At 50.9% G+C, this 13,385-nt stretch overlaps 2 protein-coding genes across 2 annotated transcripts in view; both read right to left on the bottom strand.

The window, feature by feature from the left end:
- LOC119712973 (uncharacterized) overlaps positions 1 to 13,385 on the bottom strand; it is a 672,213-nt gene that overhangs the window by 211,436 nt on the left and 447,392 nt on the right. The window lies entirely within an intron of this gene.
- On the bottom strand, positions 12,138 to 13,097 carry LOC139999800 (olfactory receptor 14A16-like). The gene has a single exon (XM_072029424.1). The coding sequence runs from the start codon at positions 13,095 to 13,097 to the stop codon at positions 12,138 to 12,140; it is 960 nt and encodes a 319-aa protein (XP_071885525.1).

The following is a 13,385-nucleotide window of genomic DNA, read 5'->3' as shown; positions in this document are numbered from 1 at the left end:
ACAATGTGCTGGCCTAGATGATGGCTGAAATCTAATCACACATCTCACAGCTCCCCAAGGAATGGTGCTCAGGAGCTTACTGCTCCTTTTATGTTATCTCTGTCTTCATCCACCTTTTCCTGTGATGGCTCTACTTGGGAGTAGCCTGTCTCGTTTTCTTCTTCGTCCTTCCCCGTATGAGCAGGAGCTTATTTTCTAGCTAAGCAAGCTGATTTTGTCTCTCCTGTTTCTTCTCATATGCATGTATGAGTGATAGAGGCACAGGTTGCTTCTCTGGCCCAGTCGCAGGGATTGGAGTTGTGTAGATTGCAACTCAGTAAGCATAGGCCAAACCCTAGCACATTGCAGTGATTTCTCTCTCTTTGGAATTGCAAGGGTGATGACACTCCTTTTTCAAGCACTCTGCCTTTTTATTTATTTATTTATTTATTTATTTATTTATTTATTTATTTATTTATTTGGAATCTGCACTTCTTCAGGGGTGAAGTTAGAAAGCATTGGAGGTGCCCACAGTTCTAGGTGCCTGCCCATATCCTCCCACACACCCTGCCCCTCATAATTATCCCGCCTCAGGGCAGATCATTGTGTGGCATTCTGAAATAGTTTACTCTAACCTTAAACAAAACCTGAAACACATTCAAGACACATAACAATATGTACAGGCTGATTTGAACATCCCAAGGATTCCAAGTTTTGAAGAGCTATTGTAACTAGCTGTGGGGAGAAGAAGTGTCCCCCCTCTCCCCCCCATCATTTCCATAGATTGGCTCCCCGAGGTGAAAAGTAAAGACTGTTAATTATAAATAGTTTCTGCGAGAAAGTTCCTCAAGCATGGAGGTGACAGCAATGCTGAGTACAACTACCAGATTTGTCTCATGACCAGTAATTTTATCACAACATAAGGCAGTGTTAGGCCGTGGAGTAAACTAATAACCATAAACCAGCCCCCACAAAGGATAAACAGCACAACAGGGAACACACACAATATGTAATGTGCTACCCAACACAGTTCTGAGACCAAACACAACTACTACACCAACAAAAAATGAACATTGTGGTCAGCAATGAGCTGATCTATAAGCTGATCTATTGCTTATAACAACTTTATTTTATCATGATCCAGTCATATCTGTCATTATCTGAGCCCTTTATGGCCCACGCAGGATTCATTTGGGAAGGAGGGCATCCCACAGGAGGGACTCAGAGAGGGCAGAGATTGACCATCAAGGAGCAGTGGAAATAATGTCATGGACTCACTGCAATTCCCAATTATCCTGTTCCACCCAGGACAAGGAGTTACAGGAGGCTGGATGGGGGGAATGGTGTTTTTAGTTTGCTTGTACTTCCTCAAGGTTGTAGTGCACCGATGATAGGCAATAAAATATCTTAATCTGCCTATGCTAAGTCTGTCTTGCCTGTGATGATAATTGGTACCCATGAGGATATTTGGTGGGTGACCTCCTGTTCTACCTCAAGCCTTGAGCTCTTTTCATCATATTTTTCCCCCTTTTTCTTGTAGGTGGGGAAGTAAAAGAGCGGTGGCCATGGAGTCCACCTGTGTACCTGTGTAAACCCACCACAATATGGAGATTGGAAGGGTCCAGCACCAGGGCTGTGTCCATCCAGGGATGGCATCTCAGCACCCAGAACACGCTCTGCCAGCCTGGTGGCACAGGAGAGAAGGAGCAGAGGTTCCCCTGAAGGAGATCAGTACAAGGGGAAGGCTTGATTTCCAACACAGACATTTCTAGCACATTCCTGAGAGGCCTGTGGAGCTGCAGGACACACCAGTCTCTGGGACACCGGACGCCCTTCCTCCCAGAGCCAGATCCTGAAGAGTCACCAGCTCCCAGGGAAACCTGGCCCTGGACTGTCCCCATCGCAAGGAGGCTGAGCCATGCCCAGAGGAGCCCTGGGGCTTAGGGCACCCCTAGCATCAGGACCCAGGAATCCTGGCTACCACATACTCCCCTGAGCCCAGAGGGACACTCAGGCAAGGCTATTGCAGCAGCCACCAGCCATTTCCAGCCCCCCGCAAAGCTTTGGACAGCTGCCAGCCCCTGTGACACATCTTGGGAAGGGGCTCCTGACACCCTTACCTTTGAGGGAGAGCAGCAGGAGCACTGGGAACAGGGAAGTCATGTCAGAGGCGATGGTCACCCTCCAGCAGCCCTCCATCTCGCTTACTGTTGGCCCTCAGCTCAGGACAAGGGATGCCCGCCCTGGCTCCTCAACCACAGCTCCTCTGCAAGGTTCCCCTGCTCCTCCGCCCGTCAGCGAGGGTCGCCCAGTGCAAGCTTGCTGCCTGCTGACCCCACTCCTGGCCACAGTGGTGGGGAGCACCCAAGCAGTCCCCAGCAGGGACCAGGCCTTGCAGGGAAGTGCCGGCACTGCCACTGCTCCAGTGATGATATCCTGGTGATGCAGTGCACCCTCTGTGACATCAGCATGTGTCATTTGAAGGCCTGTGAGGTCAGCAGCATGGAGATGGCACAGCTCAGGAGAGACATGAGAGATTTCCCTTCTTGTCCTGAGAAACAACCACTTCCCTTCTACCCAGTTCTTTTTGGGATCAGGAACAGATCAGGGACATCTCCAAATGGTGGTAAAGGCCATCGAGTAAAGGAAGTGGAGCCTTGGAGAAATCACTACTGCCCCCTTATACCAACATGCTTCTGCTGTTGGGAGCCCTCCCACACTGGTTGGGTTTGAGGCTTGTCCTGGGGCTTGGATTTTTCAAAAGATGGGAGCAAAGGCACCTGGGATGGAACAGCCCCTCGGTGTGCCTGAACTCTTCACAGCATAGAATTCACTTCTGAAAGAAAGATGGGCTTTACAGAGTGAATTGGAGTACATGCCAGGGCCTCAGCACCATCCCCCAGTCTGCCATGCAGGAGGCAGAGGTGGTACACGAGGCAAGGGCAGACGTACCCTCAACATGTCATGATGAGAGACAGGAGTAGGGAAGTGCTGCAGACAAAAAAGGGAATGGTCTAGGACGGATGCCGTGCTCACCTGTAGGCTGCCACAGCCTCCCCATGGCTCACGGCTTTGGGCCTTCAGAGGAGTTGGAGACCACAGAAGAGGCTGAGGTGGGGGGGCAGCCTGCCCCTTGCAGCTGGGCTGACAGATCTGCCTGCAGGAGACTACTTGTGTCTTGGTGTCCACAATGGAGGAGGAACCCATCTTGATTTAGGATATAAACTCTCTCATTTCAGGAGACCTGTGGCATGTTGAAGGCGGGACAACAACCCCTGACCGTACTGCACACAGATGTACCTGGTCCTGTGTCAGCTGGACCATGTCAAGTGGGCTGCAGGGAAAGACAAGAGTGAGCATATGCAGTGCTGGGTATAGGTCTGTCTGTGAAAGCTCATCTCTTTGCATGTGCTGAAAAGCAACTGGATTATGACATCCATTTTGCAGGAGGAGTGTCAAGACACAGGTTTTCCTGTTTGCAAGTCCCAAATCCTGGTGAACATCACCTAGGTTGGCCCATCTGGCTGCTGTGCACAGAAGCTGTCTCCAAGAACCCACAGAAAACATGGGGAAAGTTTGCACCGAGCACTGTCACTGTCCTGTGATTAAAGTCACTGTCTCGGTGATTAAAGGCCCCCAAGGTGACATGGGGTCATTGAACTCAACTTACTCCAATGGCTTCCATAAGACTTTGCCCAATTCTTTAGCCTGCCTTCAGAGATTTACCTCCTGCCATGCTGTCACCTGACTAACGCACATTTTGAACCCACAAGGGTTCCCCCAATCTGCTGCCCAATCCATAGAAGAGATTGACGCATCCAGGCAGCTTCTTTCATGCTGAGGGCAAATCCCTGTTGATCATCCCCAGTTGTCTCTTCTGAAGGATCTGCACCCATTCAGCACGACCACACTGTCACCCTGACTGACTCTCATCTGACCTTCACCCACACCGGCTCCCCCAGGCTGCTGCCCATCCCACAGAGGAGCTGCTCCTGAAAATGGAGGACAATACTCTGTTATTCACCACCCCATCCAATGTCCCTATCCAGCACAATGCCCCAAGCTGAGGGACATGTCTCCTGACACCTCGTCAGATGTCAATGTCCCAGCCCTGTGACAGCAGATTGCGATCCAGCTGCTCCTGCCTGTGCCCTAGGCTATGGGCATTGGGGTACAAGTGGGCTGTGTGTCCTGCTTGTAAACAGGACAAAGGGACAGGACAAAGAAATTGATTCCTTCTGGAAAAGAAGAAATAAGCTTGCTGTCAAGAAGTGTGTGTGCCCAGGGGAGGGAGGGAAGTCCAGGGATCCCTTCAGGCTGTTTGCCAGCAGGTTCCCCTGCAGCCCCAGGGCCATGTGCAGGGAGCCTGGTGGGGGGCAGAGCAAGGGAGGCCTTGGGCTGGGCCTCTGCTGCTGAGCTGGGCCGGGCTCCTGGGCCCAAGGGGAGCTCCTGGCAAGCGGGCAGCGCTGCACAGAGACAGCTCTGCCCAGGAGCAGCTCCTCTGCACAGCGCAGCAGGGCTGGGGGCACTGCCTGCAGAGACACAGTGCTTAAAGGCAGGCAGCAGTGGCAGCATGCCCAGAGCTCCCTACGGGAGAAGACTTCCCAGCCCTGCACCCGGTAAGTCTCTGTCTGGAGGGCAATGCAGCCGCAGTTCGTGGAGGCAGGAGAAGCCGGGGGTGCAGGCAGGGGTGTCCAGGGCTGTGGTGCAGAGCAGGGTCCCTGCTGTGTTCCAGGGGCTGTGTGCCGGGGCAGGGCCTCTGCCGCCTGCCAGGCTCAGCACTCAGCCTGCCCGGGGAGCTGCCCAGGGCGCTGCGGGGAGAAGCTGCGGGTGGAAGGAGCCCCCCCGGCAGGGCAGGGTCCTGCTGCTGGTGGGAGGCTGCTGCCTGGGGCAGCCTGCTCACAGCTCCACATCTCAACCGGAGTGTATCCAAGGGGTCTTTGTAAGAGGAGAGTCAGGGCTGGGGTTGGCTGCTTCAGTCACAGATTTCCTCAGACTCTGCGTTCAGTTTTCTCTTCTCTGGCTCACTGGAAAACTAAGTAGAGGCTGTTATTTCCCAGAAGGTTCAGAAACTCCTGAGCCTTCATAAGGAGGTTAATAAGGATACCCCATTAAGACTCTTTGCTGCCCCTCAGCCTACAGAAAGCTCCACCACCACTCCTGCACTGTCAGCAGGGTCGGTGTGACCTGGGCTCTAGGACGTGCCCCCAGCGAGCTGCCCCTGGGCAGAGCCCTGCTGCCAGGAGGTGTCTGCAGGGCAGAGCTGAGCACCCAGCGGGTGGGATGGGGGCTGTGAGCTGCAGGCAGGAGGCGTGGGGACAGAGACCCAGCTGCAGGCAGAGACAGCTGCAGGCAGCAGAGCCCTGGTCAGGGAGTGAGAGTGAGATGCTCCAAGAAAATTTATGGCAGGGGGGATTTGTGTACTTCCCTCCCATCCCTGAAGCGCCAACGCCTTCTCATAAACTTCTTGGCTACTTTTCTCATCCAGCCATGTCATGGAAATTTTAACACGAGTTTCTTTGGAATCCCTAGATTTTGGGAGATGAAAATTCATCTGGAGCTCAAAATCTGATGATGATGTTCCTAAGTGTTAGTTCTGTCCATAAATAAAAATCATCCATATTTTCTCCAAAGTGTTGGGTCTCAGAGAAATGCTATGTGGGGAAGGAGCTGACTCTCCCTTCAGTACATAGGCCATACAAATGCTGCTGGATGGCTGCATGTGGGCAGCTGCTACGATCCCTCTGTGTCCACGGTGAAAAGCAGAGAGCTGAGATCCTCCTCAGGTTTGGGTGATCCACCTCAGAGATGGGTGAGGGGTTTGGAGATCTGCCCTTTGAATCTGTCTTCATCTCTTCACAGCAGCATTATGGTTCTTTTTAGGGGATTACCTTAGTGCAACCATCCTCCAGAAATGCCTGCAAAGGGCAGCTGAGACCAGGACTGGCTGATAAAACAGCTGTCCTCACTCTGTCCTGAGGAACAGTCCCTTTGCCTCGCAGGACCCCCAAAACTACCTTATTGGGGAGTACAAACACCAAGGTTGTATGCATAAATGCACCCCTCAGATGAGGTGGAGAAACTAGAAAATACCCCCAAAGCCTGGACAATTGGTTTTCACAAAAAATGTTGATTTTTTTTTTGAATTTTCAGCAAGCATTCTGAAATTAGTTTGATACCTCATCTTTATTTAATACAACAACAGCCCATGTCCTCATTTACTTAACTGCGTGGGTCAGGACTGCCTCCTCCAGCGCCCTACTTATCCCAGTGACACTGGAATCAGCATCAACTAGCACAAACAAGCTCTTGTGAAATGGACCTGCAAAGATCTTCCTGAAAAGGGAGAGGCAGGAGGGAGGATTGTATAAGAAATTGAGTAGGTTTGATCACAGAGTTCTGTCCTAATGTTGTCCTGATTTTCTCTCTTCAGACTGCCCTCTATACCCAGAGGCATCAAAAGTCCAACAGCAGCTCCATCAGCGAGTTCCTCCTCCTGCCATTTGCAGACACACGGGAGCTGCAGCTCCTGCACTTCGTGCTCTTCCTGGGCATCTACCTGGCTGCCCTCCTGGGCAACGGCCTCATCCTCACCGCTGTAGCCTGCGACCACCGCCTCCACACCCCCATGTACTTCTTCCTCCTCAACCTCGCCCTCCTCGACCTGGGCTGCATCTCCACCACTGTCCCCAAAGCCATGGCCAATTTTCTGTGGGACACCAGGGCCATTTCCTATGCAGGATGTGCTGCACAGGTCTTTCTTTATCCCTTCCTGATATCAGCAGAATATTCTCTTCTCACCATCATGGCCTACGACCGCTACATTGCCATCTGCAAGCCCCTGTACTACAGGACCCTCTTGGACAGGAGAGCTTGTGCCCAGATGGCAGCAGCTGCCTGGGGCAGTGGGCTTCTCTATACCTCTATGCTATGCTGCACACTGCCAATACATTTTCCCTGTCCCTCTGCCAAGGCAATGCTGTGGACCAGTTCTTCTGTGAAATCCCCCAGATCCTCAAAATCTCTTGCTCACACTCCTACTTCAGGAAAGTTTGGGTTCTTCTGGTTGGTTTCTCTTTAGCATCCGGGTGTTTTTTTTTCATCATGCTTTCCTATGTGCAGATCTTCAGGGCCGTGCTAAGGATGCCCTCTGAGCATAGCCGGCACAAAGCCTTTTCCATGTGCCTCCCCCACCTGTTTGTGGTCTCCCTTTTTCTCAATACTGCCATGTTTGCCTACCTGAAGCCCCCATCCATCTCCTCCCCATCCTTGAATGTGTTGGTGGCAGTTCTGTACTCAGTGATTCCTCCAGCAGTGAACCCTCTAATCTACAGCATGAGGAACCAGGAGCTCAAGGTTGCTGTTAGGAGAGCAATTTCACAGATGTTTCCTAAGAATGATTATTTTCCCTTCTTTCTCCAGAAATGACTTTCTGCATATCCTCTTGCAGTCTTGATCCTTGTATTATTATCATTATAGCTATTGTTATCTTCAGTGCCACTTGCATTTATAATGTTCTAAAAAAAAAAAAAAAAAAAAGAAGTCATTTATTCATCATCCTTTTACTGAGGAGGAACTTCCTTTTTGTACATCCTTTTTTTGTACTTCCTTTTTGTACATCCTTTTACTGAGGATGTACAGTAAACACTGCTCTGTTTACTGTTGAGGTTCTGTAAAAGTCTGTCTAAGAGCACATCATCACTGACTCATCTGTGTAATAAAATGGGGTGTCCCCAGTGCACTGCCTGAAGATTTTTCTCGTCTTTCAAAGCTGGTGCCAAGATCAGGGCTGTGTAGCTGCTCCCTGGAAGGCCTGTTGCTGCATGGATCTGGGAGAGAAATAGGTCATTGTGTGAGCTGTGAGAGACCACAGGTAGGATTTAGGAGCAGCCTGCTGGTGTCTGATGACAGTGGAGATGGTGAAAGGTCACTGAGATACAGAGCCATGACCGTCCCAAATGTGGCAGGGCAGAGGACAGCCTCCAGGACACGAACGTTGAGCTGTGTGGAGAGCCCAGGTGTTCTCCATGGGCAGCATGTGCCCAGGGCAGGCAGTGACTGGAGGCCAAAAAAGAGAGAAAATGCCCAAGATCTTGTCACCAAAGAAGAATGTCATAATTCCTGTGGGATTCTGTGGAGTACCAGCATGCACAGGGAAGGGAGGTTGGAGAGAGATTAATGTCACCCTTACAAAGTTATCACCAGCTGGATCTAGAAAGACACCGGGAAACCCCTAGTGTCCTTGGCAATGTTCCCTGCTCTTTCTGAGCACCTGCCAGAACGACAGACCATAGTAAGTGGGATTAGCAGCACTGATCCCAACCCAGCTGGATTTACTTCCCACGCTGTGCAGCTCAGCCCATGTGCAGTCACCTCTGGGGCACCACAGCCTGCTTGGTCTGCTAATAGTGCCACCAGCCCAGGGACATGTGGCGAGCATGGGAGGTGGCCAGGAAGAGCTGGACGGATCAGAGGACACATGGGGAGAGATCAAATGGGAGTTGGCCTTGGCTGGAAGTTACTGTTAACCTAATCCCAAGACTAGGTCTGGACTGTGAGTACCCTAATGAGTGCTCATGAGTTAGAGTAGAAGATGAGCCAGAAGTCCGCAGTTTCCTGGTGCTGCACTAGGTTGGGAAGTGGCTGAAGAAGGACTGGTGCCCTCTATTCTTCATTTCATAACTCCATAATCTTTCCTGAAGGGTGGCATCGAAAGCCAAGTCTGGTGCCTGTGCCAGGACTTACACTGATGGAAGCATGACACAGCAGCCATATCAGTTTGCTTCTGTTCCTCAGTCTAAGTCCGTCACATGTCCATGTGAGAGTCTCCCCCAGCCTATGTGCTGAACAATAGCCCAGAAGTCATCAGCAAGCCCTCAGCTTGGGTCCACCCCAAGGCAATGCTGTGAACCAGTTTTTCTGTGAAATCCCACAGATCCTTGTTGTGGTTTAACCCAGCCAGCAGCTAAGCACCACACAGCAATTCACTCACCTTCCACCCTCCCTTTATGAGATGGGGGAGAGAATCAGAAAAAAAAAAATGAAGCCTATGGGTTGAGATAAAGACAGTTTATTAGGACAGAAAATAAAGGAAAATACTGATATGTACAAACAAAGTGATGCACAATACAATTGCTCACCACCTGCTGACCAATGCTAAACCTATCCCTGAGCAGCCCGCCCCCTCCCCTGGCCATTCCCCCCCCCCCTTCCCCCCCCCCGTATAATTGTCGAAAATGACATCATATGGAATGGAATACCCCTGTGGCCACTTTGGGTCAGCTGTCCTGGTTCTGTCCCCTCCCAGCTCCTGCTGCACCCCCAGCTTGCCCGCTGGCAGGACAGAGCAAGAAGCTGAAAAGTCCTTGGCCTGGTGTAAGCAGTGCCCTGCAACAATTAAAACATTATTCTCATCCTAAATACAAAACACAGCACCATACCAGCTACAAGGAGGAAAACTAACTCCATCCTAGCTGAAACCAGGACAATCCTTAAACTCTCCTGCTCACAGTCCTTCCTTGGTGGGTGAAGGGAATTTATCACACGACTCCAGGCTGGTGTGCAACTGAAGCATTGATTGAGTATACATTCTTGCATTTATACCCTTAGCATCACTGCACATGCCAGTTATGCTACCAGGCAAGCTCGCTCATTGGTGGCTATACTAGTGTTCACACAACTATCACGCTCTTATTCCGCTCGTTGATTTGTTGTCACGTGGACCTCTTGTGCTGGTTGTTTTCTCAACTCCTCAATTGTTACTTCTTCTTCGACCTTGTGCCTTATCTTGCATTATCTTGTACCTTAGCTTGCATTTTTCTATTAGCTACTTTATTTTTGTGACTAGCAGGTACCACAGGCTTCCAAACTGAGCTCCCATAGGTGGGTGCTTGTGGGTAATGTTTTTGTGGACTCTGGGAGTGCAGCTGTGACTGCAGGAAGGACAAGTCCTCCCCTTGATCTTGTCCATGACTAGATGCCTCTGCATGCTGCACTGGAAAAGGGAGCATATTGATGACATGCTAACGCCCCTTTCACTTTCCCCATGTCTGTGGGGACCTCAAAGAATGTGCCTCAGTCCTAAGGTCCAGCCCAGCTCCTGCAAGCATCAGGAGCCTGGAGAAATTGCCCCAGAAGTCTCAGCCCTCTTGTAGACTCAGGCAAATACACACAAGTGTATGCACAAGCACACAAACACACAATCTCACACACACAGAGATGTGCGCACAAGGCACACATTTCTGTGCATTCTTTACCTTCTCATCTGTTTCTCTAGGTGATCCTGTGAATCACATCAGGCAGACCACATGGTTCAAATGGCACAAGCTTCCTTCTTACTGCCTTTTCTCTTTTCTAATTATAGCAAGTAATGTACCATTCCCAGGCTGCAATGGTAGACCTGCTACTTCAAAGCAGCCTATCCTGCAAGGGCATTTCCTGTATTTAAGGATGAGCTGCCCCAGTTCAGATCAGAGCCAGTTCCTCCAGCTGGAAAAGGAACCTGCCAGCTGCTGGCCAAAAGCTGAGCCAATGAGCAATGCTGGTTGTGCCTCTTTGTCATAATTTTTTGAAAGGGTAAAAATGCTCTGTGCAGCAGCAGCTGGCAGAGGAGTGAGCAAATGTGAGAGAAGCAGCCCTGTAGACACTAAGGTCAGTGCAGAAGTAGGGCAGAAGGTGCCCCAGGTGCCAGAGCAGAAGTTCCCCTGAAGCCTGTGGAGGAGCCCATGTGAAGCAGGTGGATGTGACCTGAAGGAGGCTGCAGCCATTGGAGAGGAGCCCACATGGGACCAAGTTTTCTGGTAGGAGCTGCAGCCCATAGGGAGGAGCTGACACTGGAGCAGACCACTTCCAAAGGCCTTTCCCCAGCTCTGTACAGATCCATGTTGGATAACATCTTAAGAACTGCAGTCTGTGGAAAACTCATGTTGGATTATTTTGGGAAGAGAATTCATGCATCCCATGGGAGGGAGGGACCCCACCCTGGAGCAGCAGAAGAGGGTGAGGATGGAGATGAAGTGTTATGGACAGACGACAACACTCATTGCCCAGCCCCACGCATCGCTTGGTGGGGAGGAGTTTGAGGAAGTGGGGTGGAGGATGGTTTTTGTTGGCTTTTGTTAACGCTCTAGACTCTTATTAATTCACATTAAATGACATTAATTCTCCCCAAGCCAAGTCTGTCTTGCTGTGACAGTAATTGTGAATGATTTCCTGCCCCTTACCTCAAGCCATGAGATGTTTACTTGTATTCTCTCACCCTGTCCATAAGGAAATGTTCCACCAGCACAGCCCCCTGCCAGCCCTCACTGCCCTGGCCCTCACTGCCCTCCTGCTTTAACAGCCGCCCGCCTTCACCCAGCCTTGCCCCAGCCCCATCATGTCCCTCACAGGGGTTCACAGACAGCCCTGCCCTGGGGCTGGCTGGACCCTGGGCCTGGAGAAGGACCAGGCTGGGCTGGCTGTTCCCCCGGTACAGGCCCTTAGCCCAGCAGGAGGATGGGAGTGCTCACATTTCAGTGATCGGCCCTCCCCAGACTGAGGTGGAAGGCTGTTCCTGGGAACCGTGAGGGGCTGGGGCTGGTGGTAGCTTTCTGGGGCAGTTTCTCCTTTTTGTTCATGCTACAAGCTGGGCTGAATCTGTGCCCTGGGACACTCTGCTCGAAGACACTGTGGGTGTAGAGATAGTCTTTATTGTCTGACCACCCTCATGTTAAAGAAATTTTTCCTAATGTCCAGACTGAACCGCCTCTGGTGCAGCTTTGTGCCAATCACTTGTGCCTGAGGATGACTTGAATCCTTTTCCAGACCCACCTTCCCTGTGCCTTCTGGGTCCGCATTACCTCCATGGAGACTGCAGACATCTCATTTGCCTATAGAATCCGAGATACCAAAAAGACACTATGAGAGAGTCAGCTCAGTCCCAGTGGCACACATATTTTATAGGGGCTACAGGGAAAGATGGCAGGTTGATGTTTCAGATGAAATGAGACAAAGCCAAATGTGTGTCGGAACATCGCACTGGTACTTAACAACAACAACATCAAAATCAATGTCAATGTAAACATAAAATAATATAATATATAATATAATATAGTAACAATAATAATAATAATACAATGCATAGGAATGTACTGAATATACAATGAATATACTGTGAGTCAGTTGTGGAGACAGATGAAAAGTTTACCAGCTGTGAAAAATGTCAATGAAATCACTTTGTTCAGTGCAACTTTCAGCTCCTGGTTTCTCATGCTGTAGATGAAGGGGTTCACTGCTGGGGGCACCACTGAGTACAGAACTGCCACCACCAGGTCCAGGGATGAGAAGGACAGGGAGGGGGGCTTTAGGCAGCTGAAAAAGCCAGTACTGAGAAACAGGGAGACCACTGCCAGGTGAGGTAAGCATGTTGAAAAGGCTTTGTGCCGTCCCTGCTCAGAGGGCATCCTCAGCACGGCCCTGATGATCTGAACATAGGAGAGCACAATGAATACAAAACACCCAAAGTCGATGAAAACATTACCTACAAGAACCCAAACTTCACTGAGGAAGGACTGTGAACAGGAGAGCTTGAGGATTTGGGGGATTTCACAGAAGAACTGGTTCACAGCATTGCCTTGGCAGAGAGGCAGGGAAAATGTACTGGCAGTGTGCAGGACAGCATTGAGAAAAGCAGAACCCCAGGCAGCTGCTGCCATCTGGGCACAAGCTCTACTGCCCAGGAGGGTCCCGTAGTGCAGGGGCTTGCAGATGGCAACGTAGCGGTCGTAGGCCATGATGGTGAGAAGAGAATACTCTGCTGACATCAAAAAGACAAACAGAAAGACCTGTGCAACACATCCTGCATAGGAAATGGCCCTGGTGTCCCACAGAGAATTGGCCATGGCTTTGGGGACAGTGGTGGAGACAGATCCGAGGTCGAGGAGGGCGAGGTTGAGGAGGAAGAAGTACATGGGGGTGTGGAGGCGGTGGTCGCAGGCTACGGCAGTGAGGATGAGGCCATTGCCCAGGAGGGCAGCCAGGTAGATGCCCAGGAAGAGCACGAAGTGCAGGAGCTGCAGCTCCCGTGTGTCTGCGAATGGCAGGAGGAGGAACTCGGTGATGGAGCTGCTGTTGGACATTTGATTTCTCTGGGCATGGGGACCTGTCTGAGGAGGGAAATACAGCAAAATGTTAGGCTCAGCCCTGTGAGCAAAACCTACTCTGTTTCTTGTTAAACCTCAGAACTGCTGCTTCCCTTTTAGGAAAACCTCTGCTGCACGTTCCTTGGTAGAGCTCTGGTTTATGCTACCAGAGGGTGCCACTGGGAGCAAGGGACTCTGGAAGTCCTTGGCATTACCGCTGTACTCAAGTGAAACCTTGCCTGAGAGGCAAGGGCTCTGTCCCTTAGAGCAGAGTAAGGGCAACTA

Source organism: Anas platyrhynchos, chromosome 30 (assembly GCF_047663525.1).
Source record: "Anas platyrhynchos isolate ZD024472 breed Pekin duck chromosome 30, IASCAAS_PekinDuck_T2T, whole genome shotgun sequence".
NCBI lineage: Eukaryota > Metazoa > Chordata > Aves > Anseriformes > Anatidae > Anas > Anas platyrhynchos.
This window is presented reverse-complemented; position numbering and strand designations above follow the sequence as displayed.